The sequence below is a fragment of the Lissotriton helveticus genome, chromosome 3_1 (assembly GCF_964261635.1).
Source record: "Lissotriton helveticus chromosome 3_1, aLisHel1.1, whole genome shotgun sequence".
NCBI lineage: Eukaryota > Metazoa > Chordata > Amphibia > Caudata > Salamandridae > Lissotriton > Lissotriton helveticus.
Genome location: NC_136061.1, coordinates 1541774134 through 1541787495, shown reverse-complemented (window position 1 = coordinate 1541787495; position 13362 = coordinate 1541774134). Strand labels below are relative to the sequence as shown.

Genomic DNA, 13362 nt, shown 5'->3' with positions numbered 1-13362 from the left:
TGGTTATGGTGACAAGTAAATAAGTAAGTAAAGAACTTGTAGAGAGCACGAATGCTGACGCGTCTTGGTGCTAGGGTTTAGAAAGAAGCGAGTAGAGAGACCGGGAGGTACTGGATCATTCCTGAGTAGGGAATAACCAGGTTTTGACCATTTTCCTAAACAGGGGTCTGGTAGATTGAAGCCTAATATGGGTCGGTAGCTCATTCCAGAACTTCAAAGCTCGATAGGAGAGGCATCTACCTCCCCATCTTGCTTTATTGATTTTAGGAACCTGAACCAAGGCTTTACTGGCCAATCTAAGATTCAGACTGAGGGTTTACCACTGAAAAGGTTTTGGTAGGTCCAATGACCCTCCATCGTAGAGTGCTTTATGCACCAGGCATAGCACTTTAAACTCAATGTGCTGCCTGACTGGAAGCCTGTGGAGCTTCCTGATGCTGCTAGAAATATGGTGGTATTTAGGAATATTGAGCAAAATTCATGCTGCAGCCATTTGCAGTGATTGCAGTTTTAGCAGTTGACGTTTGTCAACGCCTAGAGAAAGTGCATTTCAATAGTCAATTCGAGAGAGAGTTAAAGCGACTACAACCGTTTTTCTAAGGTCTGATGAAATAAAAGGCAGCATTTTACGCAAAATGTTTAGTAGAAAAAAGCAGGATGACGTCACCAGGTTAATCTGCCCTGAAATATTTAACTGGACTTCACACAGAAATCCCAAGTTCCTCATTTTTGCCACCGGGTCTGGGCAAATCCCTGCCACAGCCGGCCACCAAGATTGATTCCAGAATGGAGGTCCATTTCCAAACTCCATGACCTCCATTATATCTGTGTTTAATTCTTGGTCATTCTTATGCATCCATTCCATAATATGCTCAATACAAATTTGGAATCTTCCCGCCACAGTATCTACAGTTGAGGAAATGGAAATAACAATCTGTGTGTCGTCGGCATATGATTACCAACCAGAAACCGTGAGCCCTAATTAGTTTGGCCAGAGGCTTAACATAGATGTTTAATAATGTTGGTCGACAATGGTGAGCCTTGGGGGACTCCACAGGGGAGGGAAAATCTCTCCGATTTGAAGTTGTCCCAGCACACATTAATTTCTCTTGCATTCAGGAATGAGGTGAGAAGGGTTAGAGTGGCCTCTTTGATTCCTATTGCTTCAGCCATTGCGGGAGTACCCCATGATTCACAGTACCAAAAGCGGCTGATAGGTCAAGTAAGATCAGGTCAGCTCTACCTGTCAGAAGTCGAGCTTCCTGTGGGATACTAAAACTACATCTCCCAGAATATCTAGCGAGAAAAGGAGGTTGTGCACTCTCCCATGCTGCCAGGGACTGGTCAGGTGACAGGAAGGATTTAAGACAGCAGCTGCAGTGAATTAATGCTTGGCTTTCCGCGTTTGCTGTGTCCCGCCTCGCTATCCTGTGTTGGATTCCTGAGTCTTCTTGCTACCTTGCCGAGAATCTGTTGGAGTCGTAGAAGTGGTGTAATCCTTTGTCTCTGCACCTCTTAACCTTTGGAACTTTCGAATTCTTGTCTGCCCGTGGAGTGATCTTTAAACTGGGACCTTGCTAATACTAATTATTCCTTCCAGCGCGAAGACGCGCTTTCTACCTGCCCCCAGTATCCAGCCTTGATTTCCCTTTCGCCTCACCGCCTCGATTCCTCTTCAAGCCTCCCTCATAGCGAGTGTGATTCACTCCGCTATTTCCCTCATTCTACTCGCAGGTTATTTGTAATCGCGAGGAGACGCCTTTTTGTGCTTCTTTTATTTGTTTAAATCACACAGCTGACAGCAGGGTTAGCGGTTTGTTTTCAGCTAATTCCTGTGAGGTACGGACGTCTGTTGGGAAACGCCCTGCCTGCTGTAAATCTCTCCATTTATTTTTTGTATTCCAGGCCAGAGTTTGTCTCATCCAGATTGAGACTTGCTGATCTGTTTAATTTTGAGAGTTTGCTTTTGTGGAGGCTCGAGCTATCGGCTCGGTCTTGTTTTCTGGCCCACAGTCCTCTGCCTTTGTGTACAGCGCAGGAGCGCAATACAAAATTTTCTAGCTATCGCAACAAGAATTTTAGATTCTATTAAGGACACGGAGGCGAGGATTATGCTTTCTCATTTCTTTACTGCCAAACACAGCAGCCAATGAAAGTAAAACTACATTTGTAAAAAACTACAATATCCATGAGGCTTTCAACCACGCCTCCAATGTAACGTCCAATCACATCATGAACAAGCATACAAAGTAGAGAGACACTAATCCTGCCTCCTCTTTCTTTGTTCGAAGTAGTCCCATAAGAACCAACAACGTCTTTGAATTCTCAACGGAGAAATTAACAGTTCCTGTAATAGGTTCTCAACGGAGAACAATCCAAAACCAGCGAAGGCGTCCGCTTCCATCCTGAAGGCACGTCAACTCCATCCGGAGAAGGCACTCAACTTTTGTTGGAATCATTTCCTATAATAGAAAAACAAGGTTGAGAAAAGGAGCCCACAACTACATTTCTCATTGGGTGGGCATAAAGTTGTTAAACAACATAATATCAAAACAACTTTACAGTTGAATACCTGTCCCAACGGGTGGGATAATCCTTGCCTCCGTGTCCTTAATAGAATCTAAAATTCTTGTAGCGATAGCTAGAACATTTTGTATTCTATGGCAGGACCAGAGGCTTCTGATTATGCTGGTTCAAAGCTCATCAATCACAGCATCAGAAACATGAGGAATAGGTTTGTGGTAGAACACCTTAAACATTGAGTCTGACGACAAATCAGCTGCTTTAAGAATGTCCTCTAAGCGGGACCCTAGTAAATAGGCCTTAGAGGCCATAGCTCCTCTAGCGGAGTGAGCACCATAAACAGAAACATCAATGACAGATTCAGACATAATCCACCTGACCCACCTAGCTAAAGTGGCAGCAGCAACTGGCTTGAATGGTTTTTGAACAGAAATCAACAACTGACCCAAAGGGTCCACCCTGTGAGAGATAGTACGTTTTTCATACACTTTTAAACACTGTAAAACACATAACTTGTTATTGTGAGGAAAAGCGGGATACTCCACCGACCTGGACATAGTCTTAGTCCTTCTCGTGATAATGAAGGAAACACCCTGTGGAGAGAACATCCTACCAGCTAGGTCTAAGGCTCTGACATCTGACACCCTTCGACATGAAATAAGACAGAGTAACATAGTAAGCTTGGCAGAAAGCTGCTTCAAGGAAAGGTCAACATTGTCGGGCCAGGATTCTGACAGAGTGAGAACTTTATTAACATCCCATAACGTGGAATACCTAGGCCGAGGAGGATTAGCCACCCGGACCCCTTTAAGTAACTTACAGACCAGGGGATGCATCCCCACAGGTTTACCTTCAACATGATCGTGACCAGCAGATATAGCAGACCTGAAATTATTAACGGACCTGTGAGAAGTTGGCCTGATATATGATGCTCACTAGTTCTAGTGATCACCTTGTATCAGTCCAAACAACCCTTATGGTGATTGGTTGTAAGTCAACCTTATAGACCAGCTATCCTAATGGTAGCATGGACAAAGCAGTCTTAGGCTAAACTCTTTTGGCATGTGAAGCCAGCTGTTTTACCACAATATAACCCCTTGAATACCAGATGAAAGGACACCACACAGGTTGTTATGAAAATAAACAGTATATTTATTAATAACAACACCTCTGAACTCTTTATGAGGTCAGAGGGCTAAGCACATGACAATCTCTTACGAAAAATACGACAAGTTGCACAAAATTACAATGGTGCCCTAGGGGCACGACAAACCATATACTAAGTAAGTGGAATGTGAAAGTCGATAAAAGGAATGGAGCTGTCCAGAGGCTGTAGGATCGATGGGACCACGCTACCCTAACTCTAGGTAAGTAATAGGAGGCCCACGGAACACGTGTGCAGAGTGTGAACTCACACGCGAGATGCGTAACAACGTCTATGGACAGTACAGTTCAAGTAAAAGGTAAGTACGGACAATCCTGACTAGTTAGGACAACAACGACTGTGGAATTGGACACTAGGACAGTTAGACTACCCTTGAGCACTGAAATGCTCTCGTTACCTCACCCACGGGCTGCGGGTGCATAGGTGCCAAAGTGTGTCGGGTTCTCGCGTTGAAGTCAATGGAGCCTGAAAGAAAAGATGCTGCAGGCGACCAGGAGGAAGATGTCCGGTGCGATCCAAGGGTGGATCGGTGAAGAAGAGGACCTGAAAGCAGAGGGGACAGTGTTCAAAGTCACTAGCCAGTGACCGGTGTGGAACCAGGAAGGAACCAGGTGCTGTCGTCGCGATCAGGTGAAAAGTGGACGCTTGACTCTGCAGCCACGTGGACCAGGAGGTGTCTTTGACGACCAGGATGGAGGCACGAGCTGTCCCACGCAGGCTCTCGCTGTCGGCGGTGTCGGATCCGGGATTGGAGTCAACAGGCCTTGGCAAAGGCAACCCACGCGGTGAGTGGAAAAGGCGTCTGGTGCGGACTAGGAGAATCTGGGGTGCCCCTCTTTTGGAAGGGAGCAAGGGCCAGTCTGGAGCAACCAGACCAGCAGTGAAGATTCAAAGGTTCGTCGTCTAGGAGGCCACTAGCCAGCCGGCAAGTGACCAGACAACGCGTCGAGCAGCAAACAAGCAGAAGGGCCCCACGCAGATCTCGTGGATGCTGGAGGGCTGATCTTCAGTACAGGGGCTGCTCAGGCTGGGGCTTCTCAATCCCCAGAGCACTTGGTCGAGTTTACCTCAGGAGTTGTGCTGGAAGCGAAGTGCAGGTTCGTTCAAGATGGCCGGTCCCACGTGTCTCGTCGCACCCACAGGTCTCAGCTTTGCTGTAGAGGTGAGTTGAGGTCGGAGAGGTCTGGGAATCCGGGTCTCGTCGGGCTCTGAAGTCTGGATCCTCGAGGGAAGACGACAAAGTGAAGCCGCTGGACGCTTGATGGTGCCTTCAGTTGCAGGGTGGACACTCCTTGTCCACAAGGGAGATTCTTCAGTCTTCTGTGGAGCAGAACGTCGAAGTCCAGAGTTTCTTCTTGTAGAATTGTTCAGGATAATCTAATTTGGAATGGGACCAGCTCCTACCTTTATTCTCCTAAAGGGGGCTCCACTACTGACTAGGTCCCTCCCCTGGGTGGGACGAGGAAGGGGGTGGTTACACCCCCTATCCTTTGTCCGGTTTCCCGCCAGAGCTGGGGCAGGGATGCCCCAGCAACTGGTTTGAACCGGTGTATGCACAGGACACCTTGTGTGCCCCGGGCATGTCTCATTCCTTTCAGGCCTGTCCTAGCCAATACACAAAATCCTGTCTGGGGTGGTGCTAGCACCTCCCAAGGCAGGAAACCCTTTGTCCAGGCCGCCCTCGCTGGAAGGACTCCCAGCAGCAGGAGGTCAGACTTGTGTCTGTGGTGGCAGCATCCATTTTGTGATGCCAAGGCTCGAGTTAACTTTAACCGGGGTTCACAGTTACATACATGTCGTGCCCCTCTAGAAGGGTGGAATGCTACCCCCGTTGCCAGAATTGTGCGAGGGGGTAGTATTCCAATTCGTATGACACCTTACTCGACATGTTTTGATAATGTTATACCAGAGTTAGCATTTAACCGCGAGGTTGATAATGCACTTAAGAGTATATGGTATAGCGTTATCATGGAACAGCTATTAGGACTTGGTCCGCAAGCTGCAAACGGGCTCAGCTCATGCCAGAGCACCATCTCACATAATTCCAAGCACTCTGCCTTCAGGATTGATAAGGCCTTCCATAGGAGTGACTGATAGGAATATATGTGTCCATTTTAGTGTTAGATATAGGTATACTATATCTACAGCAAAGGGTGTTTACACCACCTTGCCCCAGCTGTCATGCAGCCAGTTGTGTCAGTTTTAGATGGCCAGCCAGGGGTGGCATAATACATGCTTCAGCCCCTGGTAGGCCCTGGTTACACCTATGCCCTGGGTACAGGGACTGATAAGGTGGCCCAGTACCAATTGGTAAATGCACCTAAAGTACATGGTTGTTAATTTAGAGAGGGAACAGCTAGGCTGTGGGTCTGATTAGCAGGCCCACAGCCAGGGAAAGTCGTAAACCAGTGAAGCAAAAAGCAAAAATCTGGGGTGACCATAGGATTGCAGACCCCACTCTCCTACATGACCCCCCCCCCCAAACTTAGGGACATTAAACTAACCTTGACCAGGTGAGTCTTCCTGTTCTAAGTGGAAATACCTGGAGAGACCGTCTGCATTGCCATGGTCAGTCCCTGGTCTGTGCTCCACTGTAAAGTCCATCCCCTGTAGGGAATTGGACCACCTAAGAAGTTTGGGGTTTTCACCCTTCATCTGATTTAGCCATAAGAGGGGCTTATGGTCGGTCTGAATCTTGAAGTGAGTTCCAAACAAGTATGGCCTCAACTTCTTCAGGGCCCAAACCACAGCAAAGGCCTCCCTCTCAATAGCTGACCAACGTTTCTCTCTAGGGGTCAGCCTTCTGCTTATAAAAGCAATGGGCTGGTCATGACCATCAATATTCAGTTGAGATAGAACAGCTCCCACACCCAACTCAGATGCATCTGTTTGGACAATGAAGGTTTTGGAGTAGTCAGGACTCTTGAGAATAGGTGCAGTACACATGGCCTGCTTTAGGTCATCAAATGCCTTCTGACAGCTAACTGTCCACTGAACTTTCTTTGGCATTTTCTTGCTTGTCAAGTCATTAAGTGGTGTCACAATGGACCCATAATTTTTGACAAACTTCCTATAGTAACCAGACAGGCCCAAGAAAGCTCTGACCTGTGTCTGGGTGGTTGGAGGAGCCCAGTCCTTTATGGCCTGTATCTTGCTCTCCAATGGTTGAACCTGGCCTCCACCCACAAGGTGGCCCAGGTACACAACCTGACTCTGCCCTATCTGGCACTTAGTAGCCTTGATAGTGAGGCCTGCCTTTTGCAGGGCCTCCAAAACTTTCCTCAGGTGGATCAGGTGATCCTCCCAGGTGGAGCTAAAGACAGCAATATCATCTAGATATGCTGCACAGAAGTCATCCAACCCAGTGAGAACTTGGTTCACCAACCTTTGAAAAGTGGCAGGTGCATTTTTCAAACCAAAGGGCATCACCACAAATTGGTAATGACCCCCTGGGGTAGAAAATGCTGTTTTGGCCTTGGCATCCTCAGCTAACCTGATCTGCCAATAACCAGCTGTTAGGTCAAATGTACTTAAGAAAGTTGCAGAAGCCAACTTGTCTATCAGTTCATCTGCCCTAGGTATTGGATGGGCATTTGTCTTAGTGACAGCATTGAGACCCCTGTAGTCTACACAAAACCTCATCTCTCTCTTACCATCCTGGGTGTGAGGTTTTGGCACTAGAACTACAGGACTAGCCCAAGGGCTCTCTGAGGGTTCAATGACTCCCAATTCCAACATCTTTTGAACTTCTTTCTTTATGCAGTCCCTGACGTGGTCAGGTTGCCTGTAGATTTTACTCTTGACAGGCAGACTGTCACCAGTGTCCACCTCATGGGTGCACCAGTTTGTCTGACTGGGGGTCAGTGAGAACATTTGCCTGAAGGATTGAAGAACCTGTTTACAATCTTCTTGTTGATGTCCAGTGAGGCTGTCAGAAAAGACTACACCATCTACTGACCCATCATCAGGGTTCTGAGTGAGCAGGTCTGGGAGAGGGTCACTCTCTTCCTCCTGCCCCTCATCTGTGGCCATGAGCAAGCCCATGTGTCAGGTTAGTCACCAAGTTTCCACGGGAGCGAAGACTGATCCCTACACCTCCAGGACACAGGAGCAAGAATGCGAATGGAAACGCACTCCTGTCTACTGTCCCCTAAAAGTATGAGGGAATTACCCAAGGAGTGTCCACCAGTCTCCTCATACGAGGGGGTATGCAGGGTATAGCAGGAGTCGTAGGTGGATGTCCAGGCTAGAAAACAAAATAGGCAAAACAGGCAATATATCCTTATTTCACTAACCTTCATACAGGAGACATTGACATGCGTGATTATTCAGGTGTGCTTACCCCACTAGTATAGTAGGCAGACTTCCTCGAAGAGTTCAAGAAAGGGAAGCTGGATAATGGGTGACTGGAGATGAGGAGGAGAACTCTCGAGGGACATGCACACCAGACAAATAAAGAAAACAAAAATAGGGGATGTGAGGAGCACCGGCCGGCTGTTGTGGGCAGAAACAGCGGAGCAGTACACACACACACGAGGAGAGACACCCGGCCCTAAAAGGAGACAAGGGCGGAGCGCTCACTCTCACAGGAGGGTTTAAACAACAAAGAACTCGCCAGGTATTACTTTCATACAACAGAAGCGAGGAAAAAAGAAACCGGGCAAAATAACGCCCGCGAAATGCGTGAGAAAGGCAAGGGTAGTCGCGAGTAAACTCTCGCGTAAGAATACAAGAAATGCCGAAGGTCGGCACAGACACTCTCACAAGCAGACGACCAGCCAGCGGCTGCAGGGTCAGGGAATTGAAGGCAAGGAAGCTGGAAAGGGACCAAGGAGACTCGCTGAATTTCACAGGAAGCCAAGCAAAGGCTACGTTCTGCCGTGCCTCTTTTCACTGTTAAGGGAGCGTCTGAAAAGTACTAGCTGTTTGGTCTTAGGGACCTGGGAAAAAGACCACAGCTCAGCAACCTCGCATGTCAAGGTGATTACTTCCTAACACCATGTCCTCCCTGTTGACAAATGCCTTGAGCCTATTCACATGAAGCACCATCTGGGGGCTCCTGGGAGTTCCCATGTCCACCAAGTAGGTGACTTCTCCCTTTTGCTCAATGATGGTATGGGGTCCAGACCACTTGTCTTGGAGAGCTGCTGGGGCCACTGGCTCCAACACCCACACCTTCTGTCCTGCATGGTAAACTGTAGTGTAGTTCCTATTATCCCAATAGGCTCTGCGCATTGGAATAATACCTTCAATAGTATAGGCCTAGACCAGACGTTAACTAGGTCTTCTATTGTCGATATTAGACTTAAAGTTTTGGGTTTGCCAGCTAGCTCAGAGTTCACTAGAAACTTTCTCGAATAGGCAAGGAGGAGTTGAACCTCCCTGGATAGACAAGAAGGGATTTAGTTTCTGACAACCATAGAACATGACAACTTTGCTCTCCCCTAATCAAGAGTGTATCTATAGAGTCGTGTGAAAACAAAAGACAACTTATTTTACTCAGTCAGTACGTGCATTCTTAGTTTCACCAGTTTGTAGAGAAAAGGAAGAGACGGGCGTGTTCAATAAAAGATGTTATTTATTGATCAGTCTCTTTTCTCGTACAAGAGAAATGAATCGATATTATTGCAATACTTATGGTTAAGTAAAGTGCATACAATAAAAGCAGAAGTATAAAATAATACTGTAAAAACATTTATATGGTTTCTAAGCCATATGGTGGTTTAAAATGGATAAAATAGATACATACATATAAACATTTGACTAATCGTACTCAACTGGTGCTTCTAACTACGCCTACCCCAGTGTACCTGACCTAAGCCTAATACGTGGGCGGGGATAGAAAGTAGCAGTTTAAGTTAAGTTTGTTTTGCCAAGTGACTGATTCAAGAATTCTCTGCAAGGGGTTATTCAGTTCTGTACCTTGAATCTAGGATGGTTGAGGGATGGTATCTCTCATCTTTGGTCTCGATATTCCAGGCTGCCTGCAAGGGCTGCTCGGAAGCACCGGAGCTGGATTTCTCGGCAGGAGAAAGGCAGCGTCTCGTTCTCAGCGCGTCAGGAAGGCGGGGCAGCGCCGGCGGGCTTCGCTCTCTGCTGGGCTTCGGCAAGTCTCGCTGCTCCGATCTCGTCACCACCGCGTGTGTTTGCTTAAGGCAATATCGGTAATATTTATACCTGTAAGGTGCCGAGATTGACGTAAGGATGGACATAGATACGTCAATAAGGATGTCATACGAACTGGTCGTTAGCACATTCTTTTGCTGAAGTTCTCGGTGAAATCAAAACAATGGCCGCAGGGTTTTTCCCAGGTTGTCATAGGTTTGATTTGTTTTGAGAACTCCGTATGCCTTATCAGGGGCTGGAGGAATATTGCTTGTCTAATTAGATGGCAAGCGTTATGACCTAATCAGATAACGTGTTCCTGTGCCGTGGTGTGGCTTAATCATATAACGGCTTCTGCATCATGGGATGGCTGCTAGTTAACTTGTTAACCAGAACAGGGTCAGGAATAGGGGGATCGATACAGAACCTATAGGAATACATCACACCCACTCCACGCTAACTATGGCCATATTTACGAATCTAGGCATAGTAAAACACACTGTAGAGTATCGTGTATACCTTACCACCCCAAAATACACATAATGCATTTCGAAATTATGTAATATACGGGAGAAAAAAATTAGTCACATGTACTATATGCACTCAAGCTGTAGAATAATGCTAAAGTAATCACGCATATGTATACATTATTACTAATTTGTATATGAGAATTACACATGAAATGGCTCTTAATACAGAAGAAAGGTTCGAGACCACTTCATCACAGTTCAAAAAACATTTACGAACATACCAGCGGGCAGCTAATGTCTATGAAGTTTCTAAAAACAGAAATTAGTTCTTTAAGAATAGTTCTTACTTTAAGCAGAAGATAAGTGTCCCGAAAAATCGTAAAAAAAATATTTTGGGGCTGCTAAAAAAATTGCTGTCCGTGGACTGGAGGAAATGTTGATCTTGCTTACTTTATTTTTAAAGTTGAAGGCCAAATTCAAGGTGTCGGGAACGCCGTGTGCTAGCCTGTTCAAGAGTCATTATTTCTGCTCTGGTGAGAACATCATATCATTGAGACTGCTGAAAAAGCTGTCAACAGCTTCCTGTGAGAGTTCCACTAACTCGGAATAAGATGTAACCATGCATTCATGTGCATGATTGTCTCCATTGACGTTTTGATTAGTATTGCTGACAGAAGGTCGTACCTGATCGATGCTGCTTTCATCTTGATCTTCACTACCCCTCAATCGTAGTGGTGAAGTTTCCACGAATGCCGTCATCAGGATTGGCAGCCGTTGAGGGCAGCACAATGCATGAGCCGTTACCGGACCCAACAATGTTTCTGCATCCATTGGCGCATCCGATTGTAGCGTCAGACAGGTGTCCAACACGCATTCTTCTCCGCACAGCATGCACCTTAGTACAGGTAAAACACATCTTTGCCATATCGGCCGAAATGAAAGAAACCAAGTCATGTTCAGGTCTCTAAGCCGGGTTAGTCCCAGGATTTTTGATATCCGGTCCCGGTATCCAATGGCTCGGATTGTTTCTTCCCTTGTCGCAGGTGTTTTGTCTGTGACATGGTTTGCCATAACGAAATATAAGGACTAAGAATAGGATTCCTGCAATTAGTCCCAAAATGAGGGGAAGTCCGCCAAAAATCGAATGGACGAAGTCTGGAAAAATACCCAGTATGGCTTTGAATGGTGTTAATGCCATCGAAAATACTGTCTTAAATACATTTGAGACTCCACTGGTATTAGAAATATTTAAGATTTCATTCAGGATTTCTGCGAAATGTATGGGGGAATTAGATGATAGCAATGAGTGAATCTCTGCAGTCGTCCTTGCGACTAGGAGATCATACGTTTCTTTTGATGACGTGAGCCTGGTCGGCGTCTGAAGAAGCACTGTTTTCATTCTGCTTAAAGTATCAACTCGAATAGAAGTAATTTTCAAGTTAGGCCATGCCCTTACCTCCCTGTCTGGAAAGGAGCTGGGGAACAATAAGCGTCCACAGCACATGACCTTCGCAGTCGTACTTACGAGATAAGGAACCCCGGGCAGTAGACTACAACATCTGCGATCCACAATTAGAACGTAACTCCCGTTATAGAGTCTTTTAAAGAATGGTTCTATCTCTGTTGCAGGTGCGCCTAGCTGGTGACATGAAAGGTTATTTGAGTTCCCTTCACAGGCTCCATGCAAACTAATTCCATTACACAGAAGTGTACCGCTTAGTGACATCGCACAATTATTGCCACTAAGAAACACTTTCTGTCCTTTATTACTGACACATGCATGTGAATAGGGCAAGTTCCATGTTGTCTTAATGTACCCTTTTCCCAATTTTTCGGACATGCCAGCCTGTATATATTTTTGGCAGTATTGAAACCTGAAAGTCGATATTGGAATATTAATTATCCCATGTATTATCCATTCAATGACAGGTCGTTCTGACATTGTCAATGGTAATCTCTCGAGTTTCTCAATGCTCAGGATTGTATAATCAGCACCCTTTTGTGCCATACTGATTTGTATATCAGTAAGGTTAAAGATATTGAATAGTGACGTTGTGTTGATTAAACGCCAAGGCACATAGCTTGAACGCAGGTTTTGTAACGTCCAGCCAAGCTGTACAATAGAACGCAATTGAGACTGACCGTGTTGTAACAACAGTAAGTCTTGCGATATTATGTCGATTGCTGAAGACACAATACTGTCCAATGAAAAAATTCTGGAGGACAGAGTCATTAACCCATTGTCCACTACAGAAAGCGATTTTTCCAAATTAATACGGTCAATTTCCCGTATACTTTCTGCTGTCTCAATTTGAGTTATCTTCCAGGCCTCGTTGTAAGCTGCATATATAGAGGCTGCTATGAAGCGTTTTTGACGCTGTTTGCGCGGTCCCATAATGAAATCACGCAAGTCAGCACCATCAGTAAGTAAAGTTAGGTGTTGCTTAATTTCTATCAGTTTGGAAGTTTGTAGCCATTGAAGGCAGAGTTTTCCCACACTGTAGGTGGTGATTATCCCTGGGTGTTGTCTTTGGGAATATCTAGGGTCTGCCTGGTCAATGTGAACCCCTGTGTTTTGTTCAGGAATCTGTCTTGACAGTTATTAGTATCTGTGGGCCAGATTAACCATTGTTTCCAATCAGGATTTGTTCTGTTTTGGTTTAATACATAGTTTACGTCTATCTCTTCATCTGTAGAGTTATTGCTGTTCATAGTTGGCTTTGGAATAGACGGTTTATTTAAGTCTTTGATTTTGGCTAATCCAAGACAGGTAGTTTGTTGAATAGTGTCATTCAAGAATATAATTTGTTCTGGGATCATGCAGGCTCTAAACAATGATTCTATACCCTGAACTTGCCATTCTCTTGTACCCCAAACACTTATTACTTCCACATTTTTGTCCCAATAATCAAAACCAAATGTATTCATCTGTTCAAAAAATGAGTCCGAATATATCAATTTTGTGTTTGTAAGCATGGTTTTTGTTCCTGTCTTATTTGACAATTTAAAATAAAATGTTTCAGCTTTACTTGTATTGAACCCTGAAAAATATGAATATTTGTCATAAACGGTTCTTGAGCTTCCTTTTGGAGGGGTTGC

At 45.5% G+C, this 13362-nt stretch overlaps 1 protein-coding gene across 1 annotated transcript in view; it reads right to left on the bottom strand.

Annotated features, from left to right (window-relative positions):
* Nucleotides 1-2346: 2346 nt before the first annotated feature.
* LOC144825032 (uncharacterized) overlaps nucleotides 2347-13362 on the bottom strand; it is a 418697-nt gene continuing 407681 nt past the window's right edge. Inside the window, exon 3 of the mRNA XM_078683941.1 lies at nucleotides 2347-2462. Within this exon, the coding sequence (XP_078540067.1) occupies nucleotides 2361-2462 (102 nt within the window). The 3' untranslated portion in view covers nucleotides 2347-2360. The remainder of the gene's footprint in view (nucleotides 2463-13362) is intronic.